This window comes from Tursiops truncatus, chromosome 14, assembly GCF_011762595.2.
Source record: "Tursiops truncatus isolate mTurTru1 chromosome 14, mTurTru1.mat.Y, whole genome shotgun sequence".
Classification (NCBI taxonomy): Eukaryota; Metazoa; Chordata; class Mammalia; order Artiodactyla; family Delphinidae; genus Tursiops; species Tursiops truncatus.
In genome coordinates this window covers 29,001,704-29,023,123 of record NC_047047.1, presented here as the reverse complement: position 1 = coordinate 29,023,123, position 21,420 = coordinate 29,001,704, and the positions used below count along the sequence as shown (strand labels likewise).

Here is a 21,420-nt window from a genome sequence, read left to right as displayed (position 1 = left end):
AGAAATATTTTCGTTTCTTGGCTGTTCTCTTCTGCTTTAGCCTCATGAGAAAGGCACACCTTTCTCCACAAAGCAGCGACCCCCTTAGTTCCAGAGTTAAGTGATATGTATAGCTAGCAATTCCAGGAGTTAAAAAATAAATAAAAACACTTCTTTCCTCATAAATTCTGCAGAAGTCCTTGGTTTGACTCTTTTGGTTCACTGTGGGTTAGTTGTCCATCTCTAAACCAGTTATAATGGTTGCAGGAATAGGATACTGTACCTCGGTTGGTGTCATGTGTTGAGTGTGATATAAGTCCTACCTTAATTGTATAGACTAATAATAGAGTTGCTTACCTGTATAGATGTGTGCACACAAACATTGGTTATCATGCGGAGATAATTTGTTACTTGAATTGGATAGGCCTTACTGCCACTGTAAGTGGAAAATCTCTCCTAAGCCACAAATTTTCCCACAGATACCCAGTGGGATGTCTCATTTTTATGAAGGTAAGGGATTTAGGTGGGAGTTAGTTAGTTGCTGTAGGTAGGCATTAATGCTAGTAAGAGGATTCTAGCTACATGCACTGCCATTAATTTACTACATCACATGGCATTTATGCCTATTTAAAGACTTTTGTGTAGATAAGCCTTTTTTTTTAATGCACACAGGACCCTGATTTTTTAATATACATATATTTATTTTTATTTTTGGCTGCATTGGGTCTTTGTTGCGTGTGGGCTTTCTCTAGTTGTGGCGAGCAGGGGCTGCTCTTCGTGGCGGTGCATGGGCTTCTCATTGTGCTGGCTTCTTTTGCTGCGGAGCACGGGGTCTATGCATGTGGGCTTCAGTAGTTGTGGCTCATGGGCTCTAGAGCGCAGGCTCAGTAGTTGTGGCCCATGGGCTCTAGAGCACAGGCTCAGTAGTTGTGGCACACGAGCTTAGTTGCTCCGCGGCATGTGGGATCTTCCTGGACCATGACTCGAACCCGTGTCTCCTGCATTAGCAGGCGGATTCTTAACCACTGCCAGGGAAGTCTCCAGGACGCTGATTTTAAAGCATGTGCTTTCCATGCCTGCTACTTCATTGCTTGTTTTACATTTTTATCTTTTTCAGGTTATATGCTCTTGAATAGTTTCTTTATGGCTTTCTCTCTATTGCAAAAAAAAATTTAACAAATATGTTAGATTTGATTAGGTGCTTTGGATCTTTCCATGGCAAAATATATGCTACTTCATTTTTTTTTTTTTTAAGCTGCGTTGTGTTTCTAAACCTTAATCTGTTTAGTCATTCCTCTGCTGATGTATATTTAGGTTCTTACTCCTTTTCGTAAGGCGGATTATCTCTTCTCTCTCTTTGTCTTGGATCTTTCTGAATTATGACATAAGAGTAGTTGGTTAACTTGAGAAAAGATACAGTGCATTAAAGTTTTAGTATTAAAAATAATAAATAATAAGAGCTGTATGCTTATTGTGTGCTGGGCGTTCTTCTAAGTGCTTTACACAGTGTCTTTAATCTTCAAAGCAACCCTATGAGATATATGTATAATGATTATTTGTGATTTTACCAGTGGGGAAACTGAGAGGCAACTTCCCTACTATAACACAGCCAATAATTGGCACAACTAATCTAACTCATGGATCTTTGCTCTTTTTTTTCTCTCAGCATTTTATTTTGAAAAGTTTCTAAGCCGCAAAAAAGTTGAATGGATAATAAACATTCATAGAGTCTTTGTCTTTATTAACCAATTATTAACATTTGACATATCTATTATATCTTTATATGCACATTTTTAATATTATAGTTTTTGAAAACTACTTGAAAATAAATTAGACATTATGACACTTTACTCCTTAATTCAACATCTGTCTCTTAAGAATAAGGAAATTTTTCTACAGTGGTTATCTCTTATAACCACAGTATAACACAGTGATTAACAATGATTTCATAATGCCTTCCAATACATAGGCCAAGTTCAAATTTTCCCATTTGTTTCCAAAATGGCTTTATAACTATCTTTGCCTACCCCGCCCCTACACTTTTTTTTTAGCATTAATTTTTTTTATTGGAGTATAGTTGCTTTACAATATTGTGTTAGTTTCTACTGTACAGCAAAGTGAATCAGCTGTATGTATACACATATCCCCTCTTTTTTGGATTTCCTTCTCATTTAGGTGACCACAGAGCATTGAGTAGAGTTCCCTGTGCTATACAGTAGGTTCTCACTAGTTATCTATTTTATACATTGTATCAATAGTGTATGTATGTCAATCCCAGTATCATTTTGAGGAGGATATTTTCACAATGGTTGACTTCTGAAATGTCCACAAAAGTTGTCTTGTAGAATATTCCACATTCTGCACCTTTCTGGTTTTTTTCCTCTTCATTAAATTCAGGTTGAACATTTTTGTCACAAAAACTTTATAGGTGATGTGTATACTTACTGCATCACGTTGGGATACAGATAATGTCGTTTACTTAGGTCCTTGTTCATAGCCATTATGTTTATATTGCTTATGTATCATGCTTCTGAAACACATTTAAAAAAACTCGTTAGTACCAAACGTAAAATAGATAGCTAGTGGGAAGCAGCCGCATAGCACAGGGAGATCAGCTTGGTGCTTTGTGACCACCTAGAGGGGTGGGATAGGGAGGGTAGGAGGGAGGGAGACGCAGGAGGGAAGAGATATGAGGATATATATATATATATATAACTGATGGACTTAGTTATAAAGCAGAAGCTAACACACTGTTGTAAAGCAATTACACTCCAATAAAGATGTTTAAAAAACCCACAAAAACTAGTTAGGCAATATACAGGCAGTCCAAACTCTATTTGCAGAATAGTATGTATGCTTTATCTTTCTGCTCTGGGCAGCAGAGACAAGAATATGTATTCTAGCAGTTAACCTAGATCTGAAACATCATTTCACATCTGAAACATTGTTACCCACTCTTGAACTGGAAAGATCTGGAAATTTAATAACTTCTGTGTGTCGACAACCAGCTGTATTTCCAGCATTGTACATAAGAGAAAGCTAAGCCTTACTCATAGTAAGTAACTGGCTTTCAGATACATGGTCATTAAGTGGCAGTACCTACACTTATACACCCAGCTGTGTTTGATTCCAAAGGCCTTGCTTTAGTTTTTTTTTTTTTTTTTTCTTTTGGCCGCACCACTTGGCTTGTGGGATCTCAGTTCCCCGACCAGGGATTGAACCCAGGCCCCAGCAGTGAAAGTGCCAAATCTTAACCAGGAGACCACCAGGGAACTCTCAAAGGTCTTGCTTTTAAACATAGTAACGTAAGACTGGAAATGTATCTTCTTACATGGTACAGAGTAACAAAAGTTTTAAAAAATGTAGTAGTAGATGAAACAAAATTGTTCATGTTTTAACAATTGTTGATGCTGGGTGATAGATACATTGGATTGAAAGTTAAGTTTTTTTGCCTTCATAGTTTGTCACATTGTAGTTATAAGATGCATCATGTCTGCTCTTAAAGCAGGAAGAAGTGGACAGAAGCTTTCTCAGAAGTCTGCCAGTGGTTTTGTACCTGTGTCTGTCTCATTGGTTTGAACCTATCACTGGCTATCTTCTAAGGAGGCTGAGAAAGCAAATATTTAGCTTTTTTAAGCCTTTGTTGTGGAGGCAGGCATGGGAAAAGAGAGTTGAGAATTGCTTTTGAGTTAACCTGCTAATGATGTCTGAGACAAATATCAACAAATAAAAACCACTTTACTTTTAGTAAAGTTTTGACCTCACTTTATTTTCCTGCCAGGTGACTTGTTGAGTCTGCTGCCTTCATTTCCTTACCTGGCTCTCCTCTTGGTTACTGAAATTGTATTTTTGAACATCAGTGATTCAATAATTTAATTTAATCACCATTTCCAGTTAACTTTTAAGAGTCCAGAAAATCTAGAAAAGATGAGGATAAAGATGTCTTTTTTTTAGGCTTCTATGATGTTACTGTTCCTCCTACTTTTTCTTTCTGTAATTAACCCTTAATCTCTTTCATTGGTGTATCTTTGTCTGCTTTACTCTTAAGTGTTAGTGTGCATAAGATTCTGTCCTCAGCCCTCTTTTTTCCCCACAAACTCTATTCTCTGTTTATCTCACTCATTCTTAGTAGTATAGCTGATGCCTGATTTCTAAATATCCCAGCCCTCATCTTTTTCTCTAATCCAGATATTTATTTCCAGTTGTTCTGAAAACATTCCTATGTTCCCTTCATTTCAGAAATGTTTATTGTTCCCTGTTGCCTTTTAATTATGTGCAGCCTCCTTAACCTGATTTCAAGGACGTTCATAGTTTGTCTCTGAGCTGCCTTTCCAGGTTTTCCCCCTCATAATTGCTTTTCATCACTTCCATGCTGCAGCCATACCGGTTCCTGGAATAGAACACATGTTTTGCCTCCAGTGCTTCTTTTATGTATCACCACTGTATGAAACCTAACCTGATCCATGCCTATTAACAGACCTTTCGCCACATGGCTTGTGGGATCTTAGTTCCCCTGAAAAGCAACCTTTTTCTTTGAATTCTCCCCTGAATCCTCCCACTAGATCCTCTCTTGAGGAGCACTTGGTACAGTGTAAGGGGCACTATTCATGTCTTATTCTGTAGAGTGGTGTCCCCTGGAGTTCTGCAAAGTGGGAGAACTGTCTTTAACCCCAACCTAAGCTTGTGTTTTATACCTCTTCTATACATCTCAACACTTCTATATGTACTGCTTGTTTTACCTAAATAAACGTCGAGGCCTTTGAAGTATAGGGAATGTGTTTCTTTTCCCTGAATTGCCTAATACCTTATTTATTGAATTAGACACTCAAAATATTTTACTTTGAAGAAAATATTCATATTTTAATATACTAATAAATCACTGTGTTAACTTTGTTTTTTATCCTTTTTTAATCTTTTTAAAAATACTTTTTAAATTTTTAAAAATTTTTTAAAATTTTTTTGTTTTTTAAATTTTTAAAATTTTTATTTATTTGTTGCGCCACATGGCTTGTGGGATCTTAGTTCCCCAGTGAGGGACTGAACCCGTGCCCTTAGCAGTGAAGCACGGAGTCCTAACCACTGGTCCATCAGGGAATTCCCTTAACTTTGGTTTTGAACAGTCCTCTTGATATATTGCAGGGAAAGATTGAGCCTTATAATCTTATTTTAACTGTTCATTAATATTGTTTATTCTCAAAATAGGTATCCCGATTGGAATCCTGAGATCCTCCCATCAAGAAGGTAGTTATTTTTTTAATAGTGGTATTATTGAAATTTGATTTTCTTTTAAAAGTAAACAAGTACTTTTTTTTTTTTTAAAGGTACTGTTTTGAATAGAGTCCTGTTTTGACCATTTTTACTTTTAAACAATAGGCAAATGGAACCAGCTCAATGAATCTTTCTTTAGTTACCCCAGTTTAAGTGTGATAGCTCCCATCTGTGAACTTTTTTTTTTTTTAAGTCTGTTCTGAAAATACTTTGTACTTTTATTATTATTTTATGCTTGTGGGATCTTAGATTTGAAGGCTGGGAATGGGGTTCCCGGTTCAATGTGTAGGTACACAAGTACAACAGTCAAAGAAATATTTGTGGATGGCATAATGTTTCAGGAAAAATAGTTGAAAAACATTTGTTTATGTAAGTCATTTCCTAAATTCTTCATGTAATATAATACTTTCAAAACATAATTGGATATAATAGTGGTATAGGAAAAATGCAAGAAATGGATGATAATATTCTTTTGTAAATTAACAAAACAGAGGAATCTAAGCAATGAGAGAGGTGATCATCTGCTCTGATTGTTTCTTACTCATCTACAAGGCTGAATTGCATCATGTCAAACAGGTTTTTGCTTTATGTAAATACATGGTATCAGAATTTGGCATTGTTAATAGTCTGTTTTTAAGAAGATAAATCTGTCATTTAGTATAGATTTAAATTTTTGTTAAATTGATGAATCTTGTGGTTTTTTCCTGCACTTTGTAGAAATGAAGGCAATAGAAAAGAAAACGAAACTCCAAGAAGACGATCTCATTCTCCCAGTCCTAGACATTCTAGGAGATCAAGCTCAAGTCACAGATTCCGTCGATCCCGAAGCCCAATACGTTATATGTACAGACCACGAAGTCGAAGTCCAAGAATTTGCCATCGTTTCATTCCTAGATACAGATCCAGATCCCGTTCACCGTATCGAATGAGAAATCCATTTAGAGCTAGTCCAAAATGCTATCGATCAGTTAGCCCCGAAAGGACATCAAGGAGATCAGTGAGATCATCAGGTACACTTATGGTTGTGAATAATAAGTACTTATTTTGACTAAATTTTTTTAGCTTTTTTGTTTGTTTGAATTTTTTATTTCTATTAAGCTTGAAATGGTGACTTATATACTACTGTCAAGATATTTTTAAATGTTGACATTTTGAGGTATTTGGCTCAGCTCTTTTTAAAACTTTCAAGGTTTTTAAGAAATGGAATGTTCTACTTTATTAAATTTTAGAATTTCTATATGAAATCCAACCCACATCCCAACCTATTTCATTCTTCTTCCCTTTATTATGTATCAGAAGAAGTGTGGGAGACTGTATCTATCCACCCAACATCAAACTTAAAAACCAAGGATATACAAACATCTTAGTTTGCTTTAGTAATTGATTATAGACTTGTCTTCGGTGAATTAATTTAAAACATTAAAAAATTATTCGTATTTTCAACCTGTGTCTTTGTATTGGTTTAGTGACCTTTCTGGAAATAGCTCTTATGTAATTCTTTTCTGAGATCTTTGCAGAGGTCTGTGAGGTCTTTCTTTTTCCAACTACATGTCTTTGTGAAGCTGGATTTTTCTTTAAATGTTTCAGCTGAAATAATGTATCCAGCAGATTGGATGCAGAAGCAGATACGAGAATTCAGACTTTTTTTAAGCCCAACATTAAAGCGTTTGGAAAATATACAGTGGTGCTACTCATCTAATTTTTGTTTTGAAATTAAAGTTTTTTATAAAAATATATTATTTATATTAACATAGGAGTTTATTATTAAATGAATTAATATTTTAAAAATTCTATTTTAGTTTCTTATATGGTAAACATTGATAAATTGAACAAAAGCTCTTTGGAGTCCTCAATTTTTAATAGTGTAAAGGGATACTGAAACCAAAGTTTGAGTACCACTGGTAGAAGAGAAGCTCACTGAATAAGGGATCTTCATGTTTTTACATCTTCACTTTTGAGTGAAGAATTAAAGAATAATAATTTTGTGTGTGTGTGTGTGTTTGCCACCTGTTTGGCCGAACAGTAGCTCAATGTGGTAAATATTTGGACAGTTGAGAGATGATTCTTTTTTTTTTTATAATGTGATGAGATGTTTCCTACCTTAAGTTCTTTTCAGTTGAAGTAGTATTTATGTCCTTTTTACTAGACAGAAAAAAAGCATTAGAAGATGTAGTACAACGGTCTGGGCATGGATCAGAATTCAGTAAACAGAAACATCTTGAAGCAGTTGATAAAGGACACTCACCAGCACAAAAACTTAAAACTGTCAGTGGAGCAAGGCCATCAGTTAAATCTACGAGCTCTACAAAGAGTGATTCAAATATAGGACATTGTACTCGTTACAAGTCAAAGAATCTTGAAGATGACACCTCACCAGAAAGTAAACAGGTGTCTGATAAAGCTGTTTCTCTACAACGTAAGGTCAGTAGTTCTTTGTTACTGGAAGTGTGTGCATACATTTGTTAATATGACAAAGAGAAAACAAAGTTTTCAGAATTTTTAATTTTCATATTTCCAAAAGTTTGAAATCGTGACTTGTTATGTTGATATGGAATATTCATTGGTTTCTCTTCTGAATATAATAAAAGTCCAATAATTAAAGTCCTGTAGATTACAAATCCTAGAAGTTTGGCATTTGATATATCAAAAGTGAGAACATTTTGACAGTTTGGTGTTTTTGGCTAACCATACAAACAGATCCTTGTGATAAGTTTTGCTCCCTTATTGGGGAAATGGATGTAATCAGCAGCATTAATGAGGTTTTATAATCTTTGTTAGTAAGTTATTAGTGAGTCTCTGCTGAGAATTGGTCATTTTTAATCTGTTTTATACTTTTTGCAGTACAGTTCATAAGTTAAATCATTATCCAGTGTAGAATACTAGTCTCTTTTCTGGGTACTAACTTATTGGTGTATTTTGATGGTATTGCTTTATTGTATATGTTAATGAAATTACTATTATAGCAGATAATATATAAAGAGACTATCAGAGTAACTCCTGATAGGCCAGATTTTCAAATGTTTATTATATTGTAATAATAACAAGTCTTCAAGTATTTAGGTATACATTTCTCTTAACATTGTCTTAACTTTCAACAACTACAGTTCCCTGCCCCAGAGAGCTTATATTTAGAAGGATAAACTTAAAATAATCAACCTGCACTTACAGGATTTTGAAGAGCATTAATTAGGAAGAAATGTTGAGTACAGGGAATTAATCTCAAAGAGGCTTAATTATTCTGTAACGTTCTTTCATTTTGTTTCTAGACTTCTAGATGGTGGCAGTGGAACTTTTTAAAAAGTTTTTTTTTTTTTTGAGTCAATTTTTAACATAGGTGGCAAATTTGATAAAATATATTCAAATTGTAGGTAGTATAAATCTTTAAAAATATTATGCCTATCTAGATAACATTTTTAATTATTAGAACACAGAGTAAATAAAGCTATAATTTCAGCTTCACTAGTGATGTGCCATGCAGATTCATATAGAAAAATACTGTTTAATAGTTTTGGACCATTTCATTTCATAGGTCTTGTTTGTTACAAAATGCTTCTAAACAGAAAAGAGCATCTGTGATTGGTTACCCATAAACTGACCACTGTTGGGTTTGAGTGGTAAAATGTAAAACATATTTCTTACTACTTTTCTTTGGCCTTTAAAATTTTTTTAAATATGCTAAAATATGTTGAAAAGACTGCTTAAAGGACTAAAATTAATGGTAGAAGAAATTATATTGGGAATTATTATTACTGTACGTTGTCACTTAATTTGGTTTAATTTTCTTTCATCCCAAAAAAAGCTTCGGAAAGATCAGTCTTCACATTATGGTCCCGTTCTTCTTATATCTGAATTACCAGAGGATGGCTGTACTGAAGAAGATATTAGAAAAATATTTCAGCCATTTGGAAAAGTTAATGATGTCCTGATTGTTCCATATAGAAAGGAAGTGAGTTATTTAGTCTGTTCTAAAATTCATACAAAGTCATTATTTTATAAAGACTGTTGTTGGATCTTTTAGCTGCTTTTCCTGCATACACAATTGTTTATTGAATTATGTAAATGTTCGGATTTGAATGAACAATGTCCCTAAATACTGCTTTATATCGTTTCAAACAGCACACTGTTTTCTTAGAAGAGCACACTTTTTCCGTGAAGGGCCAGATAATATTTTAGGCGTTGCATGTTATAGGATTTCAGCTATTCAACTCTGCTATACAACTCTGTTGTACAAACACAGTCTTAGATAATATATAAATGAATGAGCATGGCTGTGTTCAAAAAAACTATTTACAAAAACAGGTGGCAGGCCATAGTTTGCCATTCATTGCTTTAGTACACCAGTAAGGTCATATTAAAAAAATGATTTTATCTGTACAGTATTTTTTTACATATGAGTTGTATTCCTATAACTCACATAGTAGAGTTCACCAGAACTACAAACCCTAGGTTAAGCAGAACGTAAAAAATTGTGAGGTAAGACAAAGGAACATAGTTGGTATTATTTTCTTTGTTGCAAGAACCCTTAAAAAGGTCAGACTTACAGCAGCTAGACCAGATCCTGCCTTCTCTTCGATTGTTCAGTGAGCCCTCCTTCCCATTTCTTATTGTTCCATGATCCTGCCATGGACCCATGCTTCCTTCTTACCTTGGTAATGGTATAGAAATTCTATAAGGTTAAGTGTCCATTTCATGTGTGAAAGCATCCTAAACATCACATTACACTTCAGCAAAACAAAAAGAGGTGAACGCAACCAGGACTTGAGGTAATTTCAGTTTTATATTCCACAAAGAAGTATTATATTAGGTCATACAGAGAAATTTAAGGTAGATTTTTTTGACTAAAAGTGGAATACATTTCATTTTAGGCTTACTTGGAAATGGAATTTAAAGAGGCAATTACTGCAGTCATGAAGTACATTGAAACAACACCACTTCTGATAAATGGGAAAAGTGTGAAAGTATGTGTTCCAGGAAAGAAAAAGTCACAGGTAAACTGAATTAAGTTCTTATGTGATTCATTGTTGATTAATTTTTTGTTTAAGTATGGCACATACAGAAAAAGGCATAAAACAAAAATGTTCACTCCACAGATTAGGTATAAATTCAAATACATTGAACTTAGCAACATCTTTATGCATACATATATATATATCACACTGTAAACAGTATTGAATGATAAGCAATAGACTAGGGGAAAATACTTAACAGAATTAGCAAAAGTCTGTGAAACCTCTACCTAAGTCACAAACTACAACACTAACAACACCCTGGAAGCCCCTTGCATACTTCTTTTGAATACTTACTCCGGGGCAGAAGGGAGTGTGTAACCCCACCTTGGTTTCTAATACCGTACTTGAGTTTTGCCTGTTTTGACGTTTCTATAAACAGAATCATAGTGTATATATTCTTCTGGGCCTTTTGCTTCCTTAGAAGTATCAACGTTTAGGAGTTTAGTCTTTGTAGATCATTTTCTTTGCTTTAGTTTATATATCCATAGATAATGTCTATAGAAGTACTTTAAAATATCCAGTAAGTTTTGCTTTGTGTATATGTGTTCTTTTTATTTTATTTTCTTATTTACTGAAGAATGCCTGCGTTGGAGCACACATTTTTCAATTACTAATTTGATTTGGAGAGCAAACCATGTTAGTACGTTATAGATTTTCCTTATTCTTTTAAGGTTATATGTGGTGTTACTTCCTATGAATATACCACAGTTATTTCACCAGTTCCTTATGGATTGCTATTTAGGTTATTTCTAGTTTACTATAAATTGCTATAAATAGGACTTCAGTTAACTTCCTTGCATATGGCTTTCACAGGCCTTTCTTAATGCATTTATGATGGTGTTTTTTAAGGTGATATCTACAGTGGAATTGCTGGGTTATAGGGTATACAGAAATAATATTAGATTGCCTGTTAAATGACTAATAATTTATAGTCTAATAATTTATGTGAGTACTGGTGTTTCTCTATTATCAGTGACATCTTAATATTTGCAGTTTTAAAATCCAGTATGTAAAAAATGGTATCTAGTTTTGATGATCATCTTTAGTTTTGATTTGGGTTGTTTTTTCTTTTTTGTGTGTGTATCTGTGGTAGTGTTTGGGTTTGCTGTTCCCATGAGGTTTTGATATAGCAGTCCATATATGTACAAGGTTGTTTTAAGTTGCTGGTCTCTTTCCCGCTTGAGAAGTTCCTTTAGCATTTGTTGCAAAGCTGGTCTGGTGGTGCCGAATTCTCTTAGCTTTTGTTTGTCTGTTAAGCTTTTGATTTCTCCATCAAATCTGAATGAGAGCCTTGCTGGGTAGAGTGTTCTTGGTTATAGGTTCTTCCCTTTCATCACTTTAAATATATCATGCCACTCCCTTCTGGCCTGCAGACTTTCTGCAGAGAAATCATCTGATAATCTTATGGGTGTTCCCTTGTTTTAATATTTTTTCTTTGTCTTTAATTTTTGTCCATTTGATTACTATTTGTCTCAGCTTTCCTCCTTGGGTTTATCCTGCCTGGGACTATCTGCGCTTCCTGGACTTGGGTGACTGTTTCCTTTCCCACGTTAGGGAATTTTTCAGCTATTATCTCTTCAAACATTTTCTCAGGTCCTTTCTGTCTCTCTTCTCCTACTGGGACCCATATAATGTGAATGTTGGTGCATTTAATGTTGTCCCAGAGGTCTCTTAGACTGTCTTCATGTCTTTTTATTCTTTATTCTGTTCTGTGGCAGTGATTTCCACCATTCTTTCTTTCAGGTCATTTATGATTTCTTCTGCCACTGATTCCTTCTAGTGTATTTTTAATTTCAGTTATTGTGTTGTTCATCTCTGTTTGTTTGTTCCTTAGTTCTTCTAGGTCTTTGTTAAACATTTCTTGCATCTTCTTGATCCTTGCCTCCATTCTTTTTCCGAGATCTTGGATCATCTTCACTATCATTATTCTGAATTCTTTTTCTAGTAGGTTGGCTATCTCCACTTCACCTAGTTGTTCTTCTGGGGTTTCATCTTGTTCCTTCATCTGGGACATATTCCTCTTCCGTCTCATTTTTTCTAACTTTCTGTGATTGCGGTTTCCGTTCTGCAGGCTGCAGGATTGTAGTTCTTGCTTCTGCTCTCCTCTGGTGGATGAGGCTATCTAAGAGGTTTGCGCAGGCTTTCTGATGGGAGGGGCTGGTTCCTGCTTAGTGGTGGGTAGAGCTGGGTCTTGTCTCTCTGTTGGGCAGGGCCGTGTTCAGGGAGACTTGTCTGCTGATGGGTGGGGCTGTGTTCTCGCACTGTTGGTTGTTTGGCCTGAGGCGACCCAGCACTGGAGCCTACAGGATGTTTGGTGGAGCTAATGGTGGCCTCTGGGAGGGCTCATGCCAGTGTGTACTTCCCAGAATTGCTGCTGCCAGAGTCTTTGTTCCCGCAATGAGCCACAGCTGCCCCCTGCCTCCGCAGGAGATCCTATAATACTAGGCAGGTAGGTCTGACCCAGTCTTTTATAGAGTCACTGCTTTTATCCCCTGGGTCCTGGTGTACACATGACTTTGTGTGCACCCTCCAAGAGTGGAGTTTCTGCTTCCCCCAGCCCTGTGGAATTCCTGTGATCAAACCCTGCTGGCCTACAAAGCCAGTTTCTCTGGGGACTCCTCCTCCTGTTGCTGGACCCCCAGGCTGGGAAGCCTGACATGGGGCTCAGGTTCCAGTTTGTGGATCTCCCACCCAGTGGGTATGGGATTTGATTTTATCGCAATTGCACCCATCCTGCCCCCTCGTTGTGGCTTCTTCTCAGTCTCTGGATGTTGGGTATCTTTTTTGGTAGCTTCCAACATTTTTTTGATGATCGTTGTCCAGCAGTTAGCTATGAACAAAGTGGTGCATGTATCTTTTTGAATTACAGTTTTATCTGGATATATGCCCAGGAGTGGGATTGCTGGATCATATGGTAATTCTATTTTTAGTTTTCTGAGGAACCTCCATACTGTTTTCCACAGTGGCTGCACCAAATTACATTCCCACCAACAGTATAGGAAGGTTCCCTTTTCTCCACACCCTCTCCAGCATTTATTATTTGTAGACTTTTTAATGATGGCCATTCTGACCGGTGTGAGGTGGTACCTCATTGTAGTTCTGATTTGCATTTCTCTAATAATTAACAGTGTTGAGTATCTTTTCATGTGCCTATTGGCCATTTGTATGTCATCTTTGGAGAAATGTCTATTTAGGTTTTCTGTCCATTTTTCAGTTAGTTTTTTTGTTGTTGAGATGTATGACCTGTTTGTATATTTTGCAAATGAAGCCCTTGTCGGTCGAATCATTTGCAAATATTTTTTCCTATTCTGTAGGTTGTCTTTTCATTTTGTTTCTGGTTTCCTTTGCTGTGGAAAAGCTTGTAAGTTTGATTAGGTCCCATTTGTTTATTTTTGTTTTTATTCTGTTGCCTTTGGAGACTGACCTAAGAAAACATTGGTATGACTTATGTCAGAGAATGTTTTGCTTGTGCTCTCTTCTAGGAGTTTTATGGTGTCACGTCTTATGTTTAAGTCTTTAAGCCATTTGAGTTTATTTTTGTCCACGGTGTGAGGGTGTATTCTAACTTCATTGATTTACATGCAGCTGTCCAACTTCCCAACACCACTTGCTGAAGAGACTGTCTTTTTCCCATTGTATATTCTTGCCTCCTTTGTTGAAGATTAATTGACTGTATGTGTGTGGGTTTATTTCTGGGCTCTCTATTCTGTTCCATTGATCCATATGCCTGTTTTTGTACCAGTACCACACTGTTTTGATTACTGTAGCTTTGTAGTATTGTCTGATTCTGGGAGAGTTATGCCTCCTGCTTTCTTTTTTTCCCTCAGGATTGCTCTGGCAATTCTGGCTCTTTTATGGTTCCATATAAATTTTTGGATTATTTGTTCTAGTTCTGTGAAAAATGTTATGGGTAGTTTGATAGGGATTGCATTAAATCTGTAGATTGCTTTGGGTAGTATTGCCATTTTAACAGTATTAATTCTTCCATTCCAAGAGCATGGTATAGCTTTCCATTTCTTTGAATCCTCTTTTATTTCCTTTATTAATGTTTTATGGTTCTCAGCATATAAGTGTTTCACCTTGGTCAGGTTTATTCCTAGGTATTTTATTTTTTGTGTGCAATTTTTAAAAGCTATTTTTTTTTACATTCCTTTTCTGATATTTCATTGTTAGTGTAAAGGAATGCAACCGATTTCTGAATGTTAATCTTGTATCTTACTAATTTGCTGAATTCACTTATTAGATCTAGTAGTTTTTGTGTAGAGTCCTTAGGGTTTTCTATATATAGTATCATGTCATCTGCATGTAGTGACAATTTTACCTCTTCCCTTCCAATTCAGATATGTTTTATTTCTTTTTCTAGTCCAATTGCTGTGTCTAGGACTTCCAATATGATGTTGAAGAGAGAGTGAGAGTGGGCATCCTTGTCTTGTTCCAGATTTAGCAGGAAGGCTTTCAGCTTTTCACTGCTGAGCATTATATTGGCTCTGGGTTTGTCATAAATGGCTTTTATTATATTGAGATATGTTCCCTCTATTCCCACTTCGGTAAGAGTTTTTATCATGAATGGATGTTGAATTTTGTCAGATGCTTTTTCTGCGTCTATTGAGATGATCATGTGGTTTCTGACTTGTCTTTCGTTAATGTGGTGTATTACATTGATTGATTTGCATATGTTGAACCATCCTTATGAACCTGGGATGAATCCCACTTGGTTGTTGTGTATGATCTTTTTTATGTGTTGTTGAATTTGGTTTCCTGATATTTTGTTGAGAATTTTTACATCTACATTCATCAAAGATATTGGCCTGTAATTTTCTTTTTTGGTGGTGTCTGTCTGGTTTTGGTATCAGGGTGATGGTGGCTTCTTAGAACGTCTTTGGGAGTGTTCCCTCCTCTTCAATCTTTTGGAAGAGTTTGAGAAGAATTGGTATAAGTTCCTTACATGTTTGGTAGAATTCACCTGTGAAGCCATCTCGTCCTGGACTTTTGTTTGTAGGCAGTTTTTTTGTTACAGATTCTATTTCAGTTATAGTGATCGGTCTGTTCAAATTATCTATTTCTTCTTGATTCAGTTTTGGTGGGCTGTATGTTTCTAGAAAGTTGTTCATTTCCTCTTAGGTTGTCAGATGTGTTGGCATATAGTTGTTCATAGTATTCTCTTATGGTTTTTTGTATTTATGGGGTATCAGTTGAGATTTCTCCTTTTTCATTTCTTTTTTTGTTTAGTTGGGTTCTTGCTCTTTTCTTTTTGGTGAGCCTGGCCAGAGGTTTGTCAATTTTGTTTACCCTTTCAGAGAACCAGCTCTTGTTTTTGTTGATTTTTTTTTTAATCTCTATTTTATTTATTTACTCCCTGATCTTTATTATTTCCTTCCTTCAGTTGACTTTAGGTTTTGTTTCTTGTTCTTTTTCTAATGCTGTCAGGTGGTAGGTTAGGTTGTTTACTTCAGATTTTTCTTGTTTTTGATGAAGGCCTGTATCGCTATGAACTTCCCTCTAAGAACTGCTTTTGCTGTGTCCCGTAGATTTTGTATGGTTGTGTTTTCTGTCCATTGTTGTTTGTCTCATGGCATTTTTTAATTTCCATTTTGATTTCCTTGTTGACTGATTGGTTTTTTACTAGCATGTTATTTAGTCTCCACGTAATAGTTTTTTTCTCGTTTCTTTTCCTGTGGTTGATTTCTAGTTTCATGCCACTGTGGTCAGAGAAGATTCTCAAAATAATTTCCATACTCTTAAATTCGTTGAGGTTAGTTTTGTGACCTAGGATGTGGTCAATCCTAGAGAATGTTCCGTGTGCACTTGAAAGGAATATATATTCTGGTTTTTTTGGATGTAGTGTCCTGAAAATATCAATTAAGTCTAACTGTTCTGTTGTATCATTTAGTGCCTTTGTTGCCTTATTGATCCTGTCTTGAAGATCTGTCCATTGATGCGAGTGGGTGTTAAAATCTCCTAGTATTATTGTATTCCTATTGGTTTCTCCCTTTATGTCTGTTAGTATTTGTTTTATGTATTTGGGTACTTCTATATTAGGTCCATATATGTTGATAAGTGTAAAATCCTCTTCCTGTATTGATCCTTTTATCATTATATAAGTGTCCTTTATCTTTCTTTCTAGCCTTTGCTTTAAAGTCTATTTTGTCTGATATGAGTATCACAACTCCCGCTTTCTTGTCATTTCCGTTTGCATGAAATATCTTTTTTCATCCCCTCACCTTCAATCTATGTGTGTCTTTTGCCCTAAGGTGGGTCTCTCGAAGGCAGCATATTGTAGGCTCTTGTTTTTTTATCCAGTCTGCCACTCTATGTCTTTTGATCAGAGCATTCAGTCCACTGACATTTAAGGTAATTATTGATACATATGTATTTATTGCCATTACAAATGGTGTTTTTCAGTTGATTCTTTGTTTCTACTCTGTTCCTTTCTTTTTCTTTTCGTGGTTTGATGATTTCCTTTTATTTTATGCTTGTGTTCTCTTCTTTTAGGTTTTTGTGAATCTATTGTATGTTTTTAATTTGTGGTTGTCCTGTTTTTCAAGTATGTTAACCCCCTCCTAGGTCTGCTTGCTTTAGACTGATAGTCAGATAGGCTCAAACACATTGTAAAAAAAAAAGAAATCTGCATTTTCTTACTCTCCTTCCCCACATTTTATGATGTTATGTCCCTTTTTATATCTTCATGTTTATCCTTTTGCTGTTCCTTGTGTTTATCATTGCTTTCACAAATGGGGTGTTTTGTTTTGTTTTGTTTTTTTCTTTTTGATCTGTATACTGGCTAATTTAAGTGATTTACCTTCCAATTGTGATTTCCTCCCTCCTATTTCTTCTTGCCTCTTTTCCATTTAGAGATGACCTTTCAATATTCTTTTAGCATAGGTTTAGTATTGCTGTATTCTTTTAGTTTTTGCTTGTCTGAGAAATTCTTTTATTTCTCCTCCTATTCTAAATGATAGTCTTGCTGGGTAGAGTATTTTAGGTTGCAGATTTTTCTCTTTCAAGACTTCGAATGTATTTTGCCACTCCCTTCTGGCCTGCAGTGTTCCTGAGAGAAATCAGCTCATAGCCTTATGGGGGTTCCCTTGTAATGAACTCTTTGTTTTTGTCTTGCTGCCTTTAGAATCCTCTCTTTAACTTTTGCCACTTTTATTATGTCTTGGAGTAGGTCTCTGTGGGTTCATATTGTTTGGGACCCTCTGTGTTTCCTGTATCTGGATATGTGTTTCCTCCTTTAAGTTTGGGAAATTTTCAGCCATAATTCCTTCAAATACATTTGCAATTCCCTTTCTCTTTCTTCTCCTTCTGGAATCCCTATTGTGTGTAGATTGACCCGCTTTATGTTATCCCTTAGGTCTCGTATATTGCTTTCATTCTTTTTCATTTGGCTTTCTGTCTGCTGTTTTGGTTGTGTAATTTCTGTTAGTCTTTTTTCCAGGTCACTTATTCTTTCTTCTGCATTATTCATTCTGCTATTCATTGCCTTGAGCTCAGCTTTTGTCTTAGCAAATGAAGTTTCTCATTTTTCTTGGCTCCTCCGTATAGTTTCATTCGTTTTCACAGTAATATGCATTTCTGTCAATAGCCTTTCTTAACTCTTTCAGTGTTTTCATTACCTCCTTTTGAACTTAGTATCTATTAGACTGAAGTGGTCTGTTTCGTTGTTGGTTCCTTCAGGGGAATTTTCTTGGTCTTTTAACTGAGAGTGTTTCCTCTGCTTCTTCATTTTGTTTATGTATCTCTTAGTTTGTGAGTGTAGGGGAAACAATTATCTACTGTAGTCTTGGGGAGCTATTTATAAGTGGGAGTGTCCCTGTGTAGCTGGTGTGGGTTTAATATTTTTTTGGCGTGAGGGCTGTTTTTGGTTTGGATGCTTGCTGTCTCTTTCCTTAGCATGTGCTGGCTGTTATCTCCTTGATAGGGGTTGCACAGGTGCACAGCTCCTGCAAGCTCCCAGGAAGGCAGGGACAGTGGTTGGCTCCCAGTTGTGGGTCACTCCACAGTGGTAGTGGTGGTTTTCACACCCCCGGGGAGGTGGGGGCAGTGGTTGGCACTGGGTCGTGAGACCCTCAGCAGCAATGGCGGGCCATGCATGCTCCCAGGGCAGTTGGCCCCGATCATGGGACCCTCAGCAGTGGTGGGCTGTGCCTGCTCCTGGGAAGGTGGGGGCAGTGACCTGTACCCACTCACAGGGCCCTTGGCATCAGCAGTGGCTTGCACACTGGGCCCTGGAGCTTGTGTAGGCAGTGTCCTGCCGCCTGCGAGTGCACAGAGAAAGAAGCTCCTATGGTGGGCCAGACTCCTCCTTGCGTACCCCCCAACAACAGTGGTGCCTTGCCTCTCTGGTGGGCCCAGCTTTCTTCCTGGACTTCCTCAGTTGTGGTGCATTACACCGTAGCCCCCTCAGGGCTGTCTTCACTCAGCCAACCCCAGTAGTCTCCCCAGAGTCTGACCTCTGAAGCCCAAGCCTCAGTACCTAGTCCCCACCCATCCCAGCAGGTGAGCGAGCAGACAAGCGTCTCGGGCTGGGGAGTGCCAGTCGGTATGAGCCTCTGTGCAGGTCTCTCCGCACTTTGCACTCCACACACCTGTTGCTGTGCTTTCCTCTGAAGCCTACCCATCTGAAAGATGTACTTGCCAGCGAGGGGACTTCACAGTGTGTGGAAACCTTTTCTTTCACAGCTCCCTCCCAGAGGCACAGGTCCTGTCCCGATTTCCTTTCTTTCTTTCTTTCCTTTTTTTTAAATTTTTATTTATTTGTTTGTTTGTTTATTTATTTATGGCTGCATTGGGTCTCTGTTGCTGCATGCGGGCTTTCTCTAGTAGCAGCGAGCGGGGGCTACTCTTCGTTGCAGTGCACGGGCTTCTCATTGCGGTGGCTTCTCTTGTTGCAGAGCATGGGCTCTAGGTGCGCAGGCTTCAGTAGTTGTGGCACACGGGCTTAGTTGCTCCACAGCATGTGGGATCTTCCCAGACCAGGGCTTGAACCCTTGTCCCCTGCATTGGCAGGCAGATTCTTCCTTTCTTTCTTTTCTATTTTCGTTTGCCCTACCCAGTTACCTGGAGATTTTCTTGCCCTTTTGGAAGTCAGAGGTCTTCTGTCAGTGTTCAGTAGATGTTCTGTGAGAGCTGTTCCACATGTAGATGTTTTTTGGTTTTTGGTTTTTGGGGTTTTTTTGCGGTACGCGGGCCTCTCACTGCTATGGCCTCCCCCACTGCAGAGCACAGGCTCCGGACACACAGGCCCAGCGGCCATGGCTCACGGGCCCAGCCGCTCCGCGGCATGCGGGATCCTCCCGGACCGGGGCACAAACCCGTGTCCCTTGTATCGGCAGGCGGACTCTCAACCACTGCGCCACGAGGGAAGCCCTATAGTAGATGTATTTTTGATGTACCTGTGGGAATTCCACGTCTTAACTCCCCCACCATTTGATCCCATCTGGTATCTAGTTTTAAGTTGCATTTTCCTGATTGTTATTGAACTTCAACATCTTTTAATATAATTACTAGCTATCTCTATTACTTGTTGTATATATCTTCTCACATTGTTCTGTTAGGTTGTCTTTTTTGTTTTGTTTTGTTTTTAGGTTATTTGTCTTTTAAAAAAATTTCATCTGAAGATGTTCATTATCCTAGACACTAACTTTGTGTTATAAATAAGAAGTATTTTCTTTTAGACTATTGCTTGTATGTATACATATATAAAGTTTTAAGTAATTTCAGTGTACTAAAGTTTATTACCTTTTTTCCTCTTAATGGCTTTTGCTTTCTTTCTTTTATCTTGTTTTAGAAGACCTTTGTACCAGTGCCAAAAAGATATGCTTCCATTATGTTTTAAATCCGTGATTTGTGGTATAATGTGTGAATAGTATCAATATTGTTTCCAAAATGGGTAACCAATTAACTGAACACCATTTATGCCTGATTTGTCTTTCCTCATTGATTTGGAAAGCTGTCTTTATGTGTATAAATTATCCTATACACACAGATCTGTTTCAGTCTGTTTATTTTTTACAAATACTGTATGGTTTCAATTATTATAACAACTGTAACTTTATAATATTTGCTTAGTTTTCTAATAGAATCCTTTTTCTTTGTTCTTTATTTAAATTTATTTTGGTTAATCTTAAACATTTACTCCTCAGTATTTGTTTCAGAATCAGTTTAAGTTCTCTGAACAATCTTATTGAGAGTTTAAATGATACTATATTGAATTTGTATTGATGTCTTTACAATACTAAATCTTTCTGTCAGAAACGTGGTTTATCTCTCCATTTATTTAGGTTTCATCTAGTGTCCCTCAGCAAGTTTTACATGTTTTTTAAATAAATTTATTTATATTTGGCTGCATTGGGTCTTCATCGCTGTGCGCGGGCTTTCTCTAGTTGTGGTGAGCAGTGGCTACTCTTCGTTGTGGTGCACGGGCTTCTCCTTGCAGTGGCTTCTCTTGTTGCAGAGCATGGGCTCTATGTGTGTGGTCTTCAGTAGCTGTAGCACGAGGGCTCAGTAGTTGTGGCTCGTGGGTTCTAGAGGGCAGGCTCGGTAGTTGTGGTGCACAGGCTTAGTTGCTCCATGGCATGTGGGATCTTCCTGGATCGAACCTGTGTCCCCTGCATTGGCAGGTGGGTTCTTAACCACTGCACCACAAGGGAAGTCCCACATTGTTTTCCATGACATTCTTTTGTAGTGTTTCCATAATGTACATTTTGGAGGAAGTGTTAAATTTAACTTTTATTTATATTTATTTATATACATCATAAATATTATTTCAATTGCTATTAGATAAAAGAGTTTTTATTTATTTTTTTCTCTTACGTTTTCTGGTTAGTTACTACCAGAGTAACGCATCGTCCTAGTTTACTAACACCCGCTATATACATGCCCATTCCATTGTCCCATTGTCCTGATTTGAATAATGAATTACGTGGTGACCCTAGTTATTACCAATTTAGAATTTCTTTCATTTTCAATTAACAGAAAACTTCACCATTGTTTTATTAAACAAATCCGAGGTTTATTTATCTCATAACAGGAAATCTGCAGGCAGGCGGTCCATGGCTGGTGCAGCAGCTCCATACTATCTTCAGGAACCCAGCCTGTTTGGTTTTCTCCTCCACTATCGTTAGCGTGTACCTTTCATTCTTGTTTGTAAGATGGTTGCTGT

General features: G+C 37.0%; 1 protein-coding gene across 8 annotated transcripts in view; it reads left to right on the top strand.

The window, feature by feature from the left end:
- ZNF638 (zinc finger protein 638) overlaps positions 1 to 21,420 on the top strand; it is an 84,042-nt gene that overhangs the window by 18,329 nt on the left and 44,293 nt on the right. For 7 of the 8 annotated variants that reach the window (XM_019942798.3, XM_019942794.3, XM_019942792.3 and 4 more), the window contains exons 4-8: positions 5,182 to 5,220; positions 5,965 to 6,257; positions 7,394 to 7,668; positions 9,047 to 9,193; positions 10,113 to 10,235. In XM_019942798.3, the coding sequence (XP_019798357.1) occupies positions 5,182 to 5,220; positions 5,965 to 6,257; positions 7,394 to 7,668; positions 9,047 to 9,193; positions 10,113 to 10,235 (877 nt within the window). The remainder of the gene's footprint in view (positions 1 to 5,181; positions 5,221 to 5,964; positions 6,258 to 7,393; positions 7,669 to 9,046; positions 9,194 to 10,112; positions 10,236 to 21,420) is intronic. The other variant, XM_019942795.3, reaches the window with a different exon arrangement.